The sequence below is a fragment of the Manis javanica genome, chromosome 16 (genome assembly GCF_040802235.1).
Source record: "Manis javanica isolate MJ-LG chromosome 16, MJ_LKY, whole genome shotgun sequence".
NCBI lineage: Eukaryota > Metazoa > Chordata > Mammalia > Pholidota > Manidae > Manis > Manis javanica.
The window spans coordinates 56,474,850-56,494,563 of record NC_133171.1 but is presented as its reverse complement, the minus strand read 5'-3'; the positions used below and the strand labels follow the sequence as shown (position 1 = coordinate 56,494,563).

Sequence of the window (19,714 nt, the reverse complement as noted above, 5' to 3'; positions counted from 1 at the left end):
TATGTTTATTGCTGCATTATTTACAACAGCAAGTTATAAAAGCAAACTATTGTGTCTATCAGTAGATGAATGAATAAAGAACATGTGGTACATGTACACAACAGAATATTATTCAGCCATAAAAAAGAAATCCTGCCTTTTGCAACAACATGTATGGACCTAGAGGGTATTATGCTAAGTGAACTAATCCAGGCAGAGAAAGAAAAATACAATATGACTTCACTTTTGTGGACTATAAAAACAAAATAAAACAAAATGAACAAAATATCAATAGACTCATAGACACTGAAAAGTGACTGGTGGTTAGCATGGAGGAGGGGCTGGGATGGGTGGGTGAGGAGGATAAGGGGGATAAAAGGGCACAAATATTCTTAATCAAAATATAAGTTGGTCACAGGGATAGTAGTGCAGCATGGCGAACAATAGCCAATGATTATGTAACATCTTTCTATGTTGACAGTAACTGCATTAGTGGGGATGAGGATTTAATAACGTGGGTAACTGTGGAACCACTGCATTTTATACTTGAAATAAATATAAGATTATATATCAATGATACTTCAATTTAGAAAAAAGAAAGAATTAACATTAATGAAAGGAAAAAAACAAAACTTGAATTTCAGTATATTTAGCTGGCAACTTTACCCTACAGAGGTATACAACAGTGTACCAAAGAATGTGCCAAAGCACATGACAAATGTAACAAATGAGTCATTGCTTAAAGATTTTTTTTTTAGTAAGGAATAAAATTAGTTAATTTAACTGAGTAACTGAAAAATATTTTTATATTAAATTAGGCATAGATAAGATATACACCATAACAATTAAAAGAGTTGGTTAGAGGTACACTAGTAGACAAACCAATGTAACAAACCAAAATCCCAGAAATGAAGTAGAATTTATAAAGGAATTTAGTATATGATAAATGTAGCATTTCAAATGAGTAGGAAAAACAATGGATTATTCAATAACTGCTGGTGGGATAACTAGGTTGGTGTTGGTGAAAAGAAAAATTAGGTTAGATCTCTGTTCCACACTTTACTTCAAAATAAATACCATATAGATAAAAGATATAAACCTGAAAAAAGTGACATAATAAAAGAACTAGGAAAAATATGAGAGAATTAAAAATATCTCAGGGGAAGGCCTTCCTAAGTACGACATAAAATCCAGAAACTATACGTAACAGAAAGAGATATCAGGAAAACAATTCCATTCACAATTGCATCAAAAAGAATAAAATACCTAGGAATAAACCTAACCAAGGAAGTGAAAGACCTACACCCTGAAAACGGGACACTCTTAAAAGAAATTAAAGAGGACACTAATAAATGGAAATTTATCTCATGTTCTTGGGTAGGAAGAATTAATATTGCTAAAATGGCCATACTGTCTAAAGCAATCTATAGATTCAATGCAATCCCTATCAAAATACCAAAAGCATTCTTCAATGAACTAGAGCAAATAGTTCTAAAATTCATATGGAACCACAAAAGGCCCCAAATAGCCAGAGCAACCCTGAGAAGGAAGAATAAAGCAGGGGGAATTATGCTCCCTGACTTCAAGCTCTACTACAAAGTCACAATAATCAAGACAATTTGGTACTGGCACAAGAACAGGCTCATAGATGAATGGAACAGACTACAGAGCCCAGATATAAACCCAAGCATATATGGTCAATTTATATGTGATAAAGGAGCCATGGATATACAATGGGGAAATAACAGCCTCTTCAACAGCTGGTGTTGGCAAAACTGGACAGCTACATACAAGAGAATGAAACTGGAACCCATACAGTAAAGTAAACTCAAAATGGATCAAAGACCTGAATGTAAGTCATGAAACTATAAAACTCTTGGAAAAAAATACAGGCAAAAATCTCTTGTACATAAACATGAGCAACTTTTTCATGAACATATTTCTCCAGGCAAGGGAAACAAAAGCAAAAATGAACAAGTGGGACTATATCAAACTAAAAAGCTTCTGAACAGCAAAGGATACCATCAGTAGAACAAAAAGACATCCTACAGTATGGGAGAATATATTCATAAATGACAGATCCAATAAAGGGTTGACATCCAAAATATATAAAGAGCTAACACACCTCAACAAACAAAAACAAATAATCCAATAAAAAAATGGGCATAGGATCTGAACAGACACTTCTCCAAAGAAAAAATTCAGATGGCCAACAGACACATGAAAAGATGCTCCACATCGCTAATCATCAGGGAAATGCAAATTAAAACCACAATGAGATATCACCTCACACCACTAAGGATGGCTGCCATCCAAAAGACAAACAACAACAAATGTTGATGAGGATGTGGAGAAGGGGAACTCTCCTATACTGCTGGTGGGAATGTAAACTAGTTCAACCATTGTGGAAAGCAGTATGGAGGTTCCTCAAAATGTTCAAAATAGACTTAACATTTGACCCAGGAATTCCACTCCTAGGAATTTACCCTAAGAATGCAGCACTCCAGTTTGAAAAAGACAGATGCACCCCTATGTTTATCGCAGCACTGTTTATGATAGTCAAGAAATGGAAGCAACCTAAGTGTCCATCAGTGGATGAATGGATAAAGAAGATGTGGTACATATACACAGTGGAGTATTATTCAGCCATAAGAAGAAAACAAATCCTACCATTTGCAACAACATGGATGGAGCTAGAGGGTATTCTGTTCAGTGAAACAAGCCAGGTGGAGAAAGACAAGTATTAAATGATTTCTCTCCTCTGTGGAGTATAACAACAAAGCAAAAACTGAAGGAAGAAAACAGCAGCAGACTCACAGAACCCAAGAATGGACTAACAGTTACCAAAGGGAAAGGGACTGGGGAGACTGGGTGGGAAGGGAGGGATAAGGGGGAAAACAGGACATTATGATTAGCATACATAATGTAGGGGGGTGGGGACATGGGGAAGGCAGTATATACAGAGAAGACAAGTAATGATTCTATAGCATCTTACTATGCTGATGGACAGTGACTGTAATGGGGTATGTGGGGGCGACTTGATAATAGAGGGAGTCTAGTAATCATAATGTTGTTCAAGTAATTGTACATTAATGATATCAAAAAAATATGCAGAAACTATAAAAGAACAGATTCACATGTTGGACCAACAGACAAATTAAAAATTTTTTTCATGTTAAAAATCAGCCAAAAATAAAGCCAAGACAAATAACAAATGGAAAAATATTTGCACTCATATTGCAGGCAGTGTTAATTTCCTTATTATATAAAGGTCCCTACAAAACAAAAAGAAAAGGATGAGGCTAACAATATAATAGACAAAAATTCAGTATTCATAGAAGGCTCTGAGACTCTTGATGGCTCTTAAACATATGAAAAAGTACTCAACTTTATTCATAGGAGAAATCAAAATTATAACACAATGACATTTTTTATTATTCATTTGATTTTTATACTTGATTTATATGTGAATCCCACATTTCTCCCTCATTATTATTATTATTATTATTATTTTATTAAAATGCTGAAGTGGTAGGTAGATGCAAGATAAAGGTAGAAAACATAATTTAGTGCTGTAAGAGGGCAAATGTAGATGATCAGGTCTGTGCCTATAGACTAAGTATTAATCCAAGCTAGACAAGGGCAACAAAACATCCACGGATGCAGAAGATTTCTGTCAAAACAGGGAGGGTGAGGTTCTAAGCCTCACCTCTGTTGATCCCCAATTTCTCACCTGATGGCCCCCTGTGACTGTTTTAAGAACAGTTTTTATCTGTAGACAAGTTACCTCCTTCCATTTCCTCCTATTCTAAGAGAACTGCCATTTGCGGAGCGCTTGGTTGGTACATTGTACTAAACATTTTACAAACACGTCCTCATTTAATTCTTCCGTAAACACCACGAGTACGAATTTTTACCCATATTTTTCAGACGACGAAACTGAGCTTAAAAAGACTGAATAACGTGCGCAAGCTGCACAGCTAGTAAGTGCCCAGATGGAATGTCAAACTGGGCATTCTACCACCTCCCTGGATTAATGAGACTCGAAAAAGAGACGCTATGTAAAAGTGGTTTGCACCTGCCTTTTTTGCTTTAAGATACCTGCTATTTCTCCGTTATCACCTATTCAGCAAGGTGTCTCTTATTTAAGGTTGAACTGCCCTCTTCCCTGCTTCGTTCAACACCGCCCCCCGACCCGCGCCCCGTAGCATTTGGCTCCAACTAACCTACTGTATATTGACATTATCTGTCTTCCCCAACTTTAATGTAAAGCCATGAGGACAACTGTGATTTAATCACTGCTGTCTTCTCAGCATTTACAGCAGTGCCTGGCACAGAGCAAGCAATCATTAGTTATCTGTCCAGAGACTAACACTCTTCCAGAAACTTCCTCCGTACAAGGGCGTGGATTGACATCTAGGGACCCGTAGCACTTCCCCGCCCCTGTATAGGTAATAGGAAAAAGAAAGGGAAAAGCCCCGCCCCTCATTAGGTCACCGACGCGGGTAAACAGTCGCCGGGCAGCTCGGAGGCTGCATTGGATGACTGGTTCGCGTTACGGAAGTCGTGCTTGACTTCATCAGTCCGCGGTGTTGGCGCTTGCTACCGCGTCATTTCCGGGCGGCGCGGAACGGAGTGGCCACAGGCCCACGGAGTAACATGCCTAAGTGAGTGGAAACCTGAATCTGGGGGCATTCGCGGTTGCGATCGCTAGCAGTGGCCCTGTCGGAGAGCGCAGAGCGAGTTCTGGCACGTGAAGCGTCCGAGAAGCCAGAGTCGGGGGTAGGGAGGGAGACCGGGACTCTATAGCCACCTCTTTTGTAGTGTGGAGGCCGACTCCGTATAAGGCAACAAAAAGCCTGCTGTGTGTCACGACACTTGGTTGGACGTCTTCGAATCGTGAATAGGCCTTTTTTTTTTTTTTTTTTTTTTACCTTTAGTGAACAGCAGTTCGGTGTATGGCCATCTGTTAACTGTTTGTCACCTTCTCGTTTTTTCTGCCTGCCTTCTCTTTCCAGGTTTTATTGTGACTACTGCGATACATACCTCACCCATGACTCTGTAAGTAGTGTTTCTTTTCAGTTTCAAAAAACGTTATATGTAGTAAGTTAGATAGATTTGTTTTTAGACGTAAGTTTGTGCTTTTCATCCTGTTGAGGTTTAAAGACTACTGCTTGTAGAAAATAAATTTCGGGAAAATTATTTTTCCACCCTTTCTGTAATAACTGTCTTTATAATTCGAAGTTGTTAGTCTTCCAGCACCGTTTTCAATGGAGACCCAACATAATAAAGCTCTAGCAAGTTTGAAGATGAAAAAAATTGATAGGACAAAATTCCAGGGGAGTGCCCTAAAGTTCACAGTGCACTCAAATATTTGGTTGATTAAATTGGAAAGAAATGTTTAAATTTTCTTCTATTTTTTTTCTTCTATTAAGGTATCATTGATATACAGTCTTACACAGGTTTCACATGAGCAACATTGTGGCTGCTACATTCACCCATATTATCAAGTCCTGCCCCACACCCCATTGCAGTCACTGTCCATCAGCTCAGTAAGATGATATAGAGTCACTATTTGTCTTTTATGTGCTATACTTCCCCATGCACCCCCTATATTATGTGTGCTGATCATAATACCCCTTAATCCCCTTCTCCCTCTCTCCCCACCCGCTTCGCTTTGCTTACCGCCAGCCCTCTTTTGGAGTCTGTGAGTCTGCTACTGTTTTGTTCCTTCAGTTTTGCTTTGTTGTTATAATCCACACATGAGTGAAATCGTTTGGTACTTGTCTTTCTCTGCCTGGCTCATTTTACTAAGCATAATACCTTTTAGCTCCATCTGTGTTGTTGCAAATGGAAAAAATGCTTAAATTTTAAACCGAGTACTTCGATTTGATTAAAATATTAAATAGTAACAGCAACTAAGATGGAATATTTACTCTGTCAGGCAGTGTTCCAAATTCTACATGTGTCATTTTGTTTAATGCTCATGATAATCCTATGAGGTTAGGCTTCTCTCCATTTTACAGAGAGGGAAACTGAGGCAGTGTTTGGCAAAAAACTGACTGGATGTTACAAAACCAGTGAGTTCTGTAGAGTTGGCAGATGAAACTAGGCAGTCTAACTCCAGAAATATACCCGCAGCTCTCAAATCTTTTTGTCTTATAATCCCTTTACAGTCTTAAAAATTAGTGGGTTCTATTAATATTTGCTGTATTTGAAACAAACTCAAGATTTTAAATATACTTAATTCATTTAAAAGTAACAATAACAAACTTTTTACTTGTAACACAAATAACAGTTAAAAGTGAAAAATAGCTATTTTCCAAGGCAAAAAACTTAGTGTGAAGAATGGTATTGTTTTAACACTTTGCAAACATCTGTGTCTGACGTAAAAAGGAATGGCTGGATTCTTATCTGCATTAAATCTGTCACTATGTTTTGGTTGAAGTATATGAAGAATCCAGCCTCACATGGATATGAAATTTTAAAAAAGAGGAGTATTTTTAGTAGCCTTTTTAGATAATCGGGGATAATTCTTTAACACCTTATATTACTGTGCCAAAACTCAACACATGGTTAGCTGCTGTGTGGAATCTGAAACCATATCAAACTTTACATCCTGTGTTACATTACAATTCACTGGTCTTATCTTGCACTTTGAGCGGATCTTTTACCATTCATGATTTCCTAACATGCTTTGGTCATTTGAAAAATATTGGTTCACTCAGTTATTCAGGTTTTCTGAGTGTTGACACATTTGATTATACAAGGTAAAAATTGACTTTCATTAAAGTCACAGTGTAGTCAGAAATGGTTTTAAGTATTGGGAAGCTGACAGGCTTATGGTGGCAGATAAGGTTTTTAAAAGTTCTAATTTTTGTTTGAAAGTTCAAGTTTTATCATTTGCAACAAATACTATCAATTGCTTTCCTTGAAGTGACAGGCCCACTTCACTTTCACTTATTTTTGAAAAGTCTGAATAACCAATTTGTTTCTCAATCATTCTTTTAAGTAAAAATGGTGCTCCATGCAACATGAACAATTGCATGCCTGCTTTTCTTGAAATAGCATATTTTGGCATACAGCAGAAGTGCTTTGTACATATTTTTCATTTTGTTACCCAGAATACTAAAAAGGAATGAACTCAAGGCTTGAGATTTAATTAAATTAATAATTGAACTGCTTCACTTAGGATCATCTTAGTGAAACTGACTTTTTGTCCCTGTGAGTACATTACATTGAAAAATACAATGATCTCTAATTCATTGGGTCACCATTGTCTTGATTCATTCTAAAGTGCCAGGAATTTGGCGGCAACAGTGCAAATGCCAATATAGTGGAAAAAGAAACTAATGTCTTAGTGTTATTATAAAACTACTTTGAACTTGCAGACCCCCTGAAAGGTAGGTCATAAGACATCCTTAGGTGTATATGAGCCACAACTTGAGAACTGCAGCTTTATACTTTGCTGCCTCTGATTAAATTCTGATTAAATCAGGACTTTTGATCATGTCATCTTGAATAGTAGTAGCTGCAAGAACTTAGCCAATAATTTCTCTGTTGTCAGTTCATTTGGAATTCTTTGTAACACATGGTCAGATACAGTTCAGCATTAATAGATTTGTGGAACATGTAAGTAGAGTGGTTCCTTTTGAAGAAATAATAGTTAGAAATATTTTTATAGACTGTCCTGGAGGAGGCTTCTCCAATAGGGGTGTATTGGTAGTAGCTTGCTTATAGATTCTCAGTCTTTCTGTTTTGTTTCTGTCCCTAACCCTGCCCTTAGGTCAAACCTGTAGTCATAATTTAGTGATGGAGCTATGCCTGTCTACCCCTTTTCAGCACTATATTGTCATATACTCTCCCATTTTGCTAATGCCAGATTTCAGAGAATTGAAAAGTATCTTTTTATAATATATGTTTCTTTATGAGAAATGCCAGGAACCCTTGTAATACTATTGTTTCTAACATGATGTCTTGTGAAAATAGTAGGAAATTTCCATGGTGATTGAAGCAGTTTCCTGTGGTGGCCTTTGAAACATATAAAACCTTCAGTGCTGTAACTTCTGAACTTTTCCTGGTTCTTGGGCATGATTTTGTTCTTAGACTTAAGGCATTGTTGCTGTATTAATGCACACAGTGGTTTGGGAGACAAGAAACGATATTTTGAAATATATTGGACCCATGAAAACATAGTCTTTACTCACATGACTGGTCATATCTGCTGCCACTGAAGCAATCATATGAAGAGAAGATAAACCAGTAGGAAGTAGTTAGGCAGCCATGAGGAGCACCTGAATGAGATCTGTATTCCAAGCCTTGGTTTGCTGCCTAGCAGCTATATGTTTTGAGACAAGTTTTTAAGCATAAATAGAAGATAAAAACCTGTGACTTTTTTCATCAGTTGTATTGAATTGTAATTTATGAAAATGTGTTCAATGAATTAAAGTGGACACTAATAAGTGGAAATTCATCCCATGCTCTTGGGGAGGAAGAATTAATATTGTCAAATGGCCATCCTACCTAAAGCAATATACAGATTCAATGCAATCCTTACAAAAATATCAACAGCATTCTTCAACGAACTAGAACAAATAGTTCTAAAATTCATGTGGAACCACAAAAGACCCTGAATAGCCAAAGCAATCCTGAGAAAGAAGAATAAAGCAGGGGAGATCTCACTTCCCACCTTCAAGCTCTACTACAAAGCCACAGTAATCAAGACAATTTGGTACTGGCACAAGAACAGACCCATAGACAATGGAACAGATTAGAGAGCCCAGATATTAACCCAAGCATATACTGTCAGTTAATATATGATAAAGGAGCCATGGATATACAGTGGGGAAATGACAGCCTCTTCAACAGCTGGTGTTGGCAAAACTGGACAGCTACGTATAAGAGAATGAAATTGGATTACTATCTAACTCCATACACAAAAGTAAACTCAAAATGGATCAAAGACCTGAATGTAAGTCATGAAACCATAAAACTCTTAGAAGAAAACATAGGCAAAACTCTCTTGAATATAAACATGAGCAACTTTTTCATGAACATATCTCCCCAGGCAAAGGAAACAAAAGGAAAAAAGAACGAGTGGGACTATGTCAAGCTAAAAAGCTTCTGTACAACAAAGGACATCATCAGCAGAACAAAAAGGCATCCTATAGTATGGGAGAATATATTCATAAATGACATATCCAATAAGGGGTTGACATCCAAAATATATAAAGAGCTCATGCACCTCAACAACCATAAAGCAAATAACCTGACTAAAAAATGGGCAAAGGATACGAACAGACACTTCTCCAAAGAAGAAATTCAGATGGCCAACAGGCACATGAAAAGATGCTCCACATCACTAATCATCACGGAAATGCAAATTAAAACCACAATGAGATATCACCTCACACCAGTTAGGATGGCCAACATAGAAAAGGTAAACAACAACAAATGTTGGCGAGGTTGTGGAGAAAGGGGAACCCTCCTACACTGCTGGTAGGAATGTAAATTAGTTCAACCACTGTGGAAAGCAGTATGGAGGTTCCTCAAAAAGCTCGAAGTACCATTTGACCCAAGAATTCCACTCCTAGGAATTTACCCTAAGAAAATGGGATCACAGATTCAAAAAGACATATGTACTCCTCTGTGTATCGCAGCACTATTTACGATAGCCAAGACATGGAAGCAACCTAAGTGTCCATCAGTAGATGAATGGATAAAGAAGATGTGGTACATATACACAATGGAATATTGTTCAGCCATAAGAAGAAAACAAATCCTACCATTTGCAACAACATGGATGGAGCTAGAGGGATGTTCAGTGAAATAAGCCAGGTGGAGAAAGACAAGTATCAAATGATTTCACTCATCTGTGGAACATAAGAACAAAGCAAAAACTGAAGGAAGAAAACAGCAGCAGACTCACCAAAGGGGAAGGGACTGGGGAGGGTGGGTGGAAGGGAGGGAGAAGGGGAATAAGGGGTGTTAAGGTTAGCATGTATAATGTAGGGTGTGGGCACGGGGAAGGAAGTATAGGACAGAGAAGACTAGTGACTCTATATATAGCATCTTACTATGCTGATGGACAGTGACTTTAAGGGGTATGTGGTGGGGACATGATGATGGGGGGAATGTAGTAACCACAATGTTGCCCATGTGATTGTATATCAATGATACTTTAATAAAAAATAAAAAAATGTGTTCAGTGAAATGCACACATTTTAAGTGTACAGTTTGATGACTTGTCCAATGAATACAACTTGATTTCTGCATCAAGATGTAGAACATTTCCATCACCCCAGAAAGTTTTCTTGTGTTGCTTTGCAGTCAGTTCCCTGCACCCTGGCCCTGACTGATCTTATTTTTATTACCAAAGATCAGTATTACTGGTTTTTAAGCTTTATATGAATAGAATCTTACAGACTATACTCTGTGTGTGTGTCTGATTTATTTTACTCAACATAGTTTTGAGATTTGTCCCTGTTGCATGCATCAGTGATTGGTTCTGATTTGTATCCATTGTGTCATGCATATGTGATTTTTATAAAGATTGAGACACATCTTGTAAAGATATAGCATGTTATCTGGCATGTAGTAAGTGTTAAAGAAATATTAACATAAAAAAACTAAAAGAAAAAAAAAAAACTAAGAGGTTCACAGACTCCAAAAAGGACTAGTTGTAACCAAACGAAAAGTGGGTGGGGAGGGTGGGTGGGGAAAGAGGGAGAAGGGGATTAAGGAGTATTATGATTCGCACACATAATGTAGGGGGGTCACAGGGAAGGCAGTATAGCACAGAAAAAACAAGTAGTGACTTCATAGCATCTTACTATACTAATGGACAGTGACTGCAATGGGGTGTTGGGCGGAACTTAATATATGGGTGAATGTAGTAACCGCAATGTTGCTCATGAGAAACCTGCATAAGATTGTATGTCAATGATACCTTAATAATAAAAAAATACTAAGAGGTTAAATGTGTTGAGTTTATGTTATGTCAATTTTATCTCAATAAAGCTATCAAAGAACAAATGGCCAGTGGGCTAGAGACAAAGATCTGTATGTGATTTGTTTACTATATTGTAGACCCCCTAAGTCATTTAAAATAATACTTTCTCATAAACAGTGTTAAATATATGTAAGCTCTAATTCTGCCATAGAATAAACTAAGAAAGGGCATTAAAATGGCATTGTGTTCTAGATCAGGGGTTTGCAAACTTTTTCATGAAGTGCCAGATTGTAATTATTGTAGGTTTGTGGACAATATGGTCTTTCTTGCAATTAACTCTGCTGTTGTAGAGAGAAGACATAGACAATACGTAAACAAATGAATGACACTGTTACAATACTTGTTCTTTTTACAAAATCAGATGACTGGCCACATGGGTTGCAGTTTGCTGACCTTCGATTTAGATAAGAAAAATAGTAGATAAATCACTACAATATATTTTTGGGTAATGTTTACAAGTGATCCTTTAGACCCAGCTACAGCTGCTAAAAGTAGCCAAGTTACCAACTTAAAGATAAGGCTTTATAAAGTTTCTGGTTTTGAAAATTTGTTCTGTAACTGATAGTACTGTTTTGTTTTACAGCCATCTGTGAGAAAGACACACTGCAGTGGTAGGAAACACAAAGAGAATGTGAAAGACTACTATCAGAAATGGATGGAAGAGCAGGCTCAGAGCCTGATTGACAAAACAAGTGCGTTTCAATCTCTTGTTCTGATGTGGTAGAATGATCTCATTCTTTCTTGTCCCCGTCTCTCTGTTGTTTTCACAGAAGCAACTCATTTTGAATAGTAAACAAGAGGATTCTGATGTGTTGAATGAAAGAAGTGGAAGGTCATTGGTTTCCCAGGGACATAGGACCACATTAATACTAATAATTGAGGTTAGAGCATTCAGGTATTGGTTAGGCTGGAGTGGGGCAGAGAGGAATGAATTGTCTAATATTTCTTTATTGGCATGGACCAGATTTTGTAACAGATTTATGTAAAACCTCCTTACTGGTGATCCATAGTTATAAAAAACTGCTTTCCTGTGGGAGAGGTTGTAGTTCTTTTCAAAGAGTTCATGAGAGTTTGAATTTCTTAGTCTTTGTAAACCTGACAAAGGTAGCTCATCAAAAAGGGAGCAACTGATGTAACAAAATAGTTTGGGTGTGTTTTTGATCCCTGCTGTACATGTCATACTCCTTTTGTTTAATTAGGACCATTTTTGTTGTTTAGGTTGGTTGAGTCCAAGGCACTGACAGAACGAGATGTTATATTTCTATGCTAGAGCATCCTAATGTGTTTGAAATATGGCCTTTCTTGTTCATTATCTCAGAGCTGGTAGCAAATGTGGACTTTGATTGTGATGTGACTTTATTTAAAAAACCCAAACTAGTATGGCAAATTTCAAACAAAGTAGACAAGTTTAATGAACCTCCCATGGTCACCCTTTTAGCCCCCATTTCCATCATCCAGCAGCAACAGGCTTGTTGCATTTATACCAAGGTTCTCAAACTTAGCATTGTTGACATTTGGGGCCAGATAATTCTTTGTTGTGGGGGCTGTCCTATACATTGTAGGATGGTCAGCAGCAGTTCTGCTATCTACCCACTGGATGCCAGTAGCAGTTCCCAGTTGTGGTGACTAAAAATGCCTCCAGGCATTGTCCAGTGTCCCCAAAAGAGGCAAAATTGGCCCCTGGTTGAGAGCCACTGAATACCTTTATCTACTCCCTTTCTCCTTCCTGGATTGTTAAGGAGCAAATCTTTGACATTATCCCAGTTCATTAGAAAAAAATAAATTATAATGTAAATTTTTTCCCTCTATTTGAAAAGATATTAGAAATTTCTTAGCATTATATTTATTTGCTTATTTTTTGTATGCAGCTAAAGAATTTAGGATAAGTAAACACTTCTGATGAAAGTCTTGGAGAGGAGGTGCCCTCAGGGACACACCTCATGATGTCTGTCATTATGTTGACATTGAGTCTGCTACTGAACCAATGGCTTTGCCACTCGCTCTTCAGTCTTTTTAAGCTTTCCTACACAGGGTGTGGGGGAGGTACCTTTTTGATTGGCAAAACCTTTATTGGGATATGACCCCTTATAGAGTACAGGCTCTATTTAGAGACATGAATAACTATTCATAAATCTCCACTTTAGGTCTGGTTTTTGGATCTGGTCCTCATGAATTATCAGTGACTTATTTGAGTTATTTGTCTTCCTTTGCACTGGTGGGGATGGAGTGGGATGGGAAGGGGTGGTTTGTGGGCTGGGTTGGGCTGTGGGCTACATTGAATTGGGAAGAGCTTACCTTCAGGAATAGACTTTCTGAGTGTGTATTTTAGTATTTATTTGTGACTCCTTTCTAAAACCAAATATAAATGATCATCTTTTTCTTTCTCTCTATTGTTTCTCTTTTATGCCTCATATTGTCTGAAAGAAAATTAAAAGCTGATTTTATTAGACATTTTTTAAGATCATAATCTCCTTGTTTTGAAATCTTTCTTTCATGTCTCTTGGTGCATTAATTTTCAAAACTGGTAAGCCAAAGTGGTGTTTTGTTTTGCCTCAGAACAACATACATAGGAAGGATTGAAGTTTTACACAGCCTGGCCTTTGGGCCATTCACGCATTTTTCTTTAAAATTGAATGGCTTGAATTGGTTATAAACTACATGTGCAGATTAAAGATGACTGTTTCTCTTTGGTAATACATTGATAGGTGGGAGGTTTTAGCTCCAGTCCATCATAGTTAATTAACCGTAGAAATGCTGACTAAATAAAAAGAGGTTAAAAAGCCCAAATCAGAAAGCCAATTTAATTGCAATGTTAGCGGGTGAATACATAAAGTTGATTTAAAAACTGTAGAGGCCATGATGTAATTTTACATGAAACTTTTTAGAGTGAAATAATTGGGACCATTAGTGATTTAAAAGAAAATGTTTATTTTATATATGGGTATTGATTCTTATTCACTTACTGTTTTTTATCACTCTTTCCCAAGCGGCTGCATTTCAACAAGGAAAGATACCTCCTACTCCATTCTCTGCTCCTCCTCCTGCAGGGGCAATGATCCCACCTCCCCCAAGTCTCCGTAAGTTTATAGTTTTTATGTTCAGGGGGTGTAATTGGACAGATTATCCTTTGATTTTGTTAGATTATCTCACAGTTGGCTTTCAAATGCTCATTGAATGAGGATGTAGATAGTAATAGAAAACAACCTCAGTGATATAATATCTGAAATATTATTAGAGTTATTTTCTGATTGCATTATTGCTAGGATATATTAGTGGCATCCCAAGTGGATCTGAGACATTGTCAGTGGAAAACTTAAAATGTACCTGTGATTAGGTGAGCTAATAGACAAAGAGGTAATGATGAGTATATTGAATTACTTACTGATCTGAAGACAACACTAGATGATTGAAGTAGCTGATAAACTCCTCAGTCTTTCTCCCTATTTTCAAATCCACCTAACACCAATACATATCTTGTGAAAGACCATAATTAGATGGTTGGAAGCAGAGTGGATCAAAGCCCTCTCCTCTCTGGAAAGCTTTATTGTTTCTGGGTTATAGACAGTAGGAGATTATGTAAGTAGGCTATAAATGGTTTGGCTTTCCTGGGAGGGTTCAGACTGAAATTGAACTCAGAAATCTAAACTCAGTCCTCTAAGTAATCATGGTTATAGAAACAGAAAACAGGCTATTTATAAGAGTTATACATTAACACAGGTAGATCACTAATGGCCCACTATCCTTCCTGGGCTCCTGCCATCCTGGGGCCTGATCAAGCCTCAGCTCACAGCAGCTCTTAGATCACCTCTCTGTCGTACTCTGTCCCGACCGGCTGGCACTCAGTTCCACTATTTTTCATAATAGAATAGGCTAAGGGATGAGTGGACCATAACCATACCATTTTCTTATTGTTGGATATTTAAGTTGTTCCAAACTGTTGCTATTATAAATGATACTGTCAGGAATATCTCTGCAAATACATCTTTCCAAAGAATCTTTTAAACTTAGGTTTTGATTTAAAAACAGAATCTGATATTAAGTACTTGTGGCTTAAATTCATCAGCTTTTTGTCAGTGTACCTGTGGTACTCTGTCTCTAAAAATTAAACTTTTAGAATTTTCTTAACCTGGGAAACATGGTATAGTACTCTGTCTCTAAAAATTAAACTCTTAGAATTTTCTTAACCTGGGAAACATGATTTGATTTTAACTTCTGCCCAGGCAGGCTTGTTACTGCTTTTTAGACATACAGTAGCTAAAGTTTTGTGGCACGCTGATTTTTTGTGGATATACTGATAAACAAGAAAACATAAGTCTGTTGTTACAGAATTTAGACTAAATCATGAGGCCCTATTAGTTTCGTTAAGAAGAGAAAATGTTAATATGAGCATATTTTAACCTGTAGCCCCATTCTTTATTTCAGCGGGTCCTCCCCGTCCTGGTATGATGCCAGCACCTCATATGGGGGGCCCTCCCATGATGCCAATGATGGGCCCTCCGCCTCCTGGGATGATGCCAGTGGGGCCTGGTAAGTTGGAATCTTTTTTTTTCTTTCTAGGAGGCTGTGTTGTGATTTAGTTCTCTATATAAGTGAATTCTTAATTAGCTGTCTAAATGTTACTACTGCAACAAATTATATTTAGTGAATCTATAATGATAAAAAAAGAAATATTTGGTTTATCGGTACAGTTGCAGGGTATCCAAAGACCTTGTGCTACTAAAAGCAGGGTAAGGCTGCCTCTTGTTTCCTATGCCCTCTGTCCTGCTGCCTTGCATCCCTTCCGACTTTTGGCAGTTTATAATGAAGAGGAAGGTAGATGAGTTTGTCCCACTGTGGCGTAAAGGGAAGGGGAGAGATACTTGTGCTACTACTTTGCTCAGTTTTGATTTGGATCAGAGCTACCTCCTGCTGATGATTTAACCTTGCTGGTTAGTTAGGCCAAATTAGTATATGAAAGAGTCCTTAGTCTTGGTAGTTAGTCTTTTGTTTAGAAAGGGGAAAAAACTTACACCTCAGATATTTTATTTTAATGTAAATATAAATGTACATTAATTTTCAGATTTTTCTGATACATGGCCAGGGCCTTTACTTTGAGAATGAATCTGCTGATTGGAACACCATATATTTCTTGCCTAAAACAATAAACCACACCTATTGTGCATTCCTTACCAACTTTAGTTTCATTTTCTTTGACATGGCTAGAGACCATTTGTATAACTAGGCAATCTTGTTCCAGTCTTTCATGATTGTCTCACTTGCCAAATTTGTTAGCACTTTTTGGAGGTGGTTTGCCAGAGTCTTTCTGAATATCAACTTAATTTTCATAGAAACAGTTCTTTTTTTACACTTATAATTTATTGGTTTGTCAGAACAGTAAAATTATGTAATTAAGAGTAAATACATCTGACATATATCTTAAAAAATCCAATTATAACTCAATTAGAGTAAGGCAAGGTGCAAAGGTATTAGAGTAACTTCCTAGCCAGAGTCATTCAGTATGCTTGCTGTGGGGGTCATTTAGAGGGATGGGACAGTATAGATTAAAAGAGTTCTGCCTTAACTGGCTTGTGAACCCAAAACACATTCATAGTGACTTAGATGGCTTTCACATTCTTAAAGTCAGGATCACAAACTCAAATTCCTAGAGGGGTTAGGGATATGGTGGATAAGGGAATGCGTGACCCATTTAAAGAAGACTTCTGGAACTCAGCTTCAGCCTATGATTGACATTTGAGAACTTGGTGTTGGCAGTTCTTCTGAGTGTTCTTTTTAGCCAGGATAAAATAATAAAATTGTGGGATTTACATTAAAATAATTGAGTAGTTAGGAGGTGGGCAGGGATAAGAATGGGTGAGGCTACAATAAACAAAGTTGGCTATGGGTGAATGATTACTGAAGCTGGGTGATGGGTACATCAGTGTTCATTATACTCTTTTTTTTCCTATTCTTGTGTATGTTTGAATATTTCTATAGTAAGTTGAAAAAAGGCACTAGACTTACTTTAATTAGACTTCCTAGATGCCAAGGTTAGCAACTAATTAAAATTAAATATGCAATGGAGACCAAAGAAAATAAGTTTTCAGGTGTCTTATTTTCAATCTTTTATGTAGCTCAGCTTCCTTAAAGGCATGCTGAATATAGGTTATATGTTATGGTGGGTTTTTTAAAAAGGTGTTTAAAAGTTTAGTTTTATTCTCTGTTCCTGTTGAAATTGATCTTAAAAAATCCATGTGACTGTTGGATTTTGTGTCTTTGCAGATACTTACGTTTTACTTTTTGTGATAAGGTTTGATGCAATTTATAGTTTTCTCTTGAACCATTATTGCAAGCCTTTAATCAAAATATTCATTTAAAAATAAATATTTAGGTAAAATTTGTATTTAAAAAGATATGTAACATGAAAATTGTGAGGCATAATAATAAAATGAATATCCGTGAAACCCCTACCCAGCTGAGAAAGTAGAACATGAGCAATTTCATGAAGCTGCCTGTATTCCTCCCCAACCCACCTCTCTGCTTGCCATCCCTTCCCTGGAGTATTTATTTGGCTGGTATATTGATGGGAAATTTGGAAAAATTCATCAATAGTTGCTAAAATGCATTAGAAAAATCAGATTTGTATATATATGCTAATTGTTACAAATCACATTACTGCCTGTTATTTTTCTTGACTTGAGCTAAGTATGGTTACTAACAGGTTCTTACGTGTGGGCCTCTTGCTTACCTTTCCTACAACTCCCATCAAACGTTTGGTGGTAAGATTGTCCTCTGTGCCTGTGTACATTCATGAAGCAGCTTCTGGTTACATGGTGGATAGAGCTGATTAAAAGAGCTGACTGGCTAACATGTGACTTAGTTGTGAAAAAAAAGGTCAATTTAGGGAACTAGTATTCCTGGTGATTTCTGGAAAGCATTCTATTAATAGTTCCCCCTTACTATCATTAGGTCATGATTCCCATATAGTTCTTGTGTTGACCTTTTTGTTTTTTGTTTGAGAATGTCTAAGTATTTACAGATATGATTAATTTGTTGCACTTCTATCAAGTGTGTCTTTTTCCCAGCATTTTGCAAGGGGAGGGCTACTATTTTAAATCGAAATTCCATTAAGCTCCTTGCTGGTAGTATTTTCTGACTCTCTTTTCCCCTTTTCTTTGTTTTGTCCTGCAGCTCCTGGAATGAGGCCACCTATGGGAGGCCACATGCCAATGATGCCTGGACCCCCAATGATGAGACCTCCTGCCCGTCCCATGATGGTACCCACTCGGCCAGGAATGACTCGACCAGACAGATAAGGAGGGAGGGGAGCTTCTTTATATCAGTTTTGTATTACTTCTTGTTCTTCACCAGGAGATCATGGTGCTGTGACTCTGGGTGTTTTCTAACAGTAAGACAAGGAAGACATGCTCCCTCTTCCTAGCAAAGAGAGAATGGTTTTGGAGGAGAGTAGTGGGACAAAAAAAGCAGTTTTCATTTGTGTTGTGAAATGTGAAAATAAAATTGTCAACTCTTTTACTTAAATACGTGTTCCCTTTTGTCTCCCCTTATGTAGTCATTGTATATTACAGAAGAGATGAAGCATTATAGTTGTGTTTCTCTAGCTCATTCTCTCCTCAGCATCCACTCTGCATGGCATTCTTTTTCCTTAGCTGTAGAGTGGGTCCCTGTGGGCACCCTGCCTTTTTCTAGTAAAGTTCTCCAGTGCAAGACTTTGGTAACTTTAATACTTATAGAACTTCTGCTGATTAAAATTAGCAGCACAATTGGTTCATTTTTCACATGAATAACACTTTATGTGGTAAGTGGAAAATTTTAAGTGTTTTATGCTGAAGTAGGAGAAAAAGATTCCACACTGCATGCATGTTGGCTAAGAAAGGCAAGCATTGCCTTAACCTCAGCTTCTCTTTTTCTTGGGTTTCAAATAGCCAGAAAACATTCTAGTAGCAATGGTGAAATTATGCAGATTTCCATGTCTGGAAAGGTGTCTTTAGAATATCATTTGTTATGTCACTGGGTTGTAAAAGTAGGATATTTTCATGGAAGCATCTAGAAAGTAAACTACTGGCATCATATTCAGCTCAGTGTAAAATCTAAACTCCTGTTTCACATTGTAAGTGGCAGTAAAAATGGTTATAACCTCTGGGGAGAGAAATTGGCTGTATCTGTCAGAATTACAATACCTGTATGCTTTGACTTAGCATTTCCATTTCTAGGAATTGGTTTTATAGATGGACTTGCACTTGTACAAGTTGGTATGTATACAAGATTATGTACTGCAGCAAAAGACTGAAAATAATGTAGATGTCCAGTAATAGAGGACTGATATATCAAGTGTGATACATCCACAAAATGGCATATACCATGCAGTTTTAAGCAGGGTAAGGAAGCTCTGTGTACTGATGGGGGAAAATCTCCAAGATACACATTGTTCTGTATCTTGGTTTGTTCATGTAACAATGTATTATTCACTGCCATCCTTTTATAAAGGAAATGTCTATTTGTATCTGTGTGTGCATAAAGGATCTCTGGAAGGACAGATAAGCAACTGGTAATAATTGGTTGCCCATGAAGAATAAATGGATAGCTGGGGTACAGAGGTGAAGGAGAAAGGCTTGTCATCTTTTTGTGACTTTCAGATTTTATATCTTTTTTATTAATGTAAAACAGCAAAACTCCTTTGCCCCTTGAGGTTATTGTTATAGTAATGTTATAGCAGAGGGTGCTTTA

At 37.2% G+C, this 19,714-nt stretch overlaps 1 protein-coding gene across 1 annotated transcript; it reads left to right on the top strand.

Annotated features, from left to right (window-relative positions):
- Positions 1-4,509: 4,509 nt before the first annotated feature.
- Positions 4,510-18,508, top strand: SNRPC (small nuclear ribonucleoprotein polypeptide C). Its single transcript, XM_017663104.3, has 6 exons — positions 4,510-4,646; positions 4,998-5,040; positions 11,574-11,682; positions 13,978-14,067; positions 15,413-15,517; positions 18,158-18,508. The coding sequence occupies exons 1-6, from the start codon at positions 4,639-4,641 to the stop codon at positions 18,280-18,282; spliced, it is 480 nt and encodes a 159-aa protein (XP_017518593.1). The 5' UTR covers positions 4,510-4,638; the 3' UTR covers positions 18,283-18,508.
- Positions 18,509-19,714: the final 1,206 nt, after the last annotated feature.

Bases quoted from the DNA above. Each gene is read 5' to 3' on its own strand.
- SNRPC (XM_017663104.3), top strand. The intron at 14,068-15,412 runs GTAAGTTTATAG...TCTTTATTTCAG, and splicing joins CCCACCTCCCCCAAGTCTCC to CGGGTCCTCCCCGTCCTGGT. The intron at 15,518-18,157 runs GTAAGTTGGAAT...TTTGTCCTGCAG, and splicing joins GATGATGCCAGTGGGGCCTG to CTCCTGGAATGAGGCCACCT.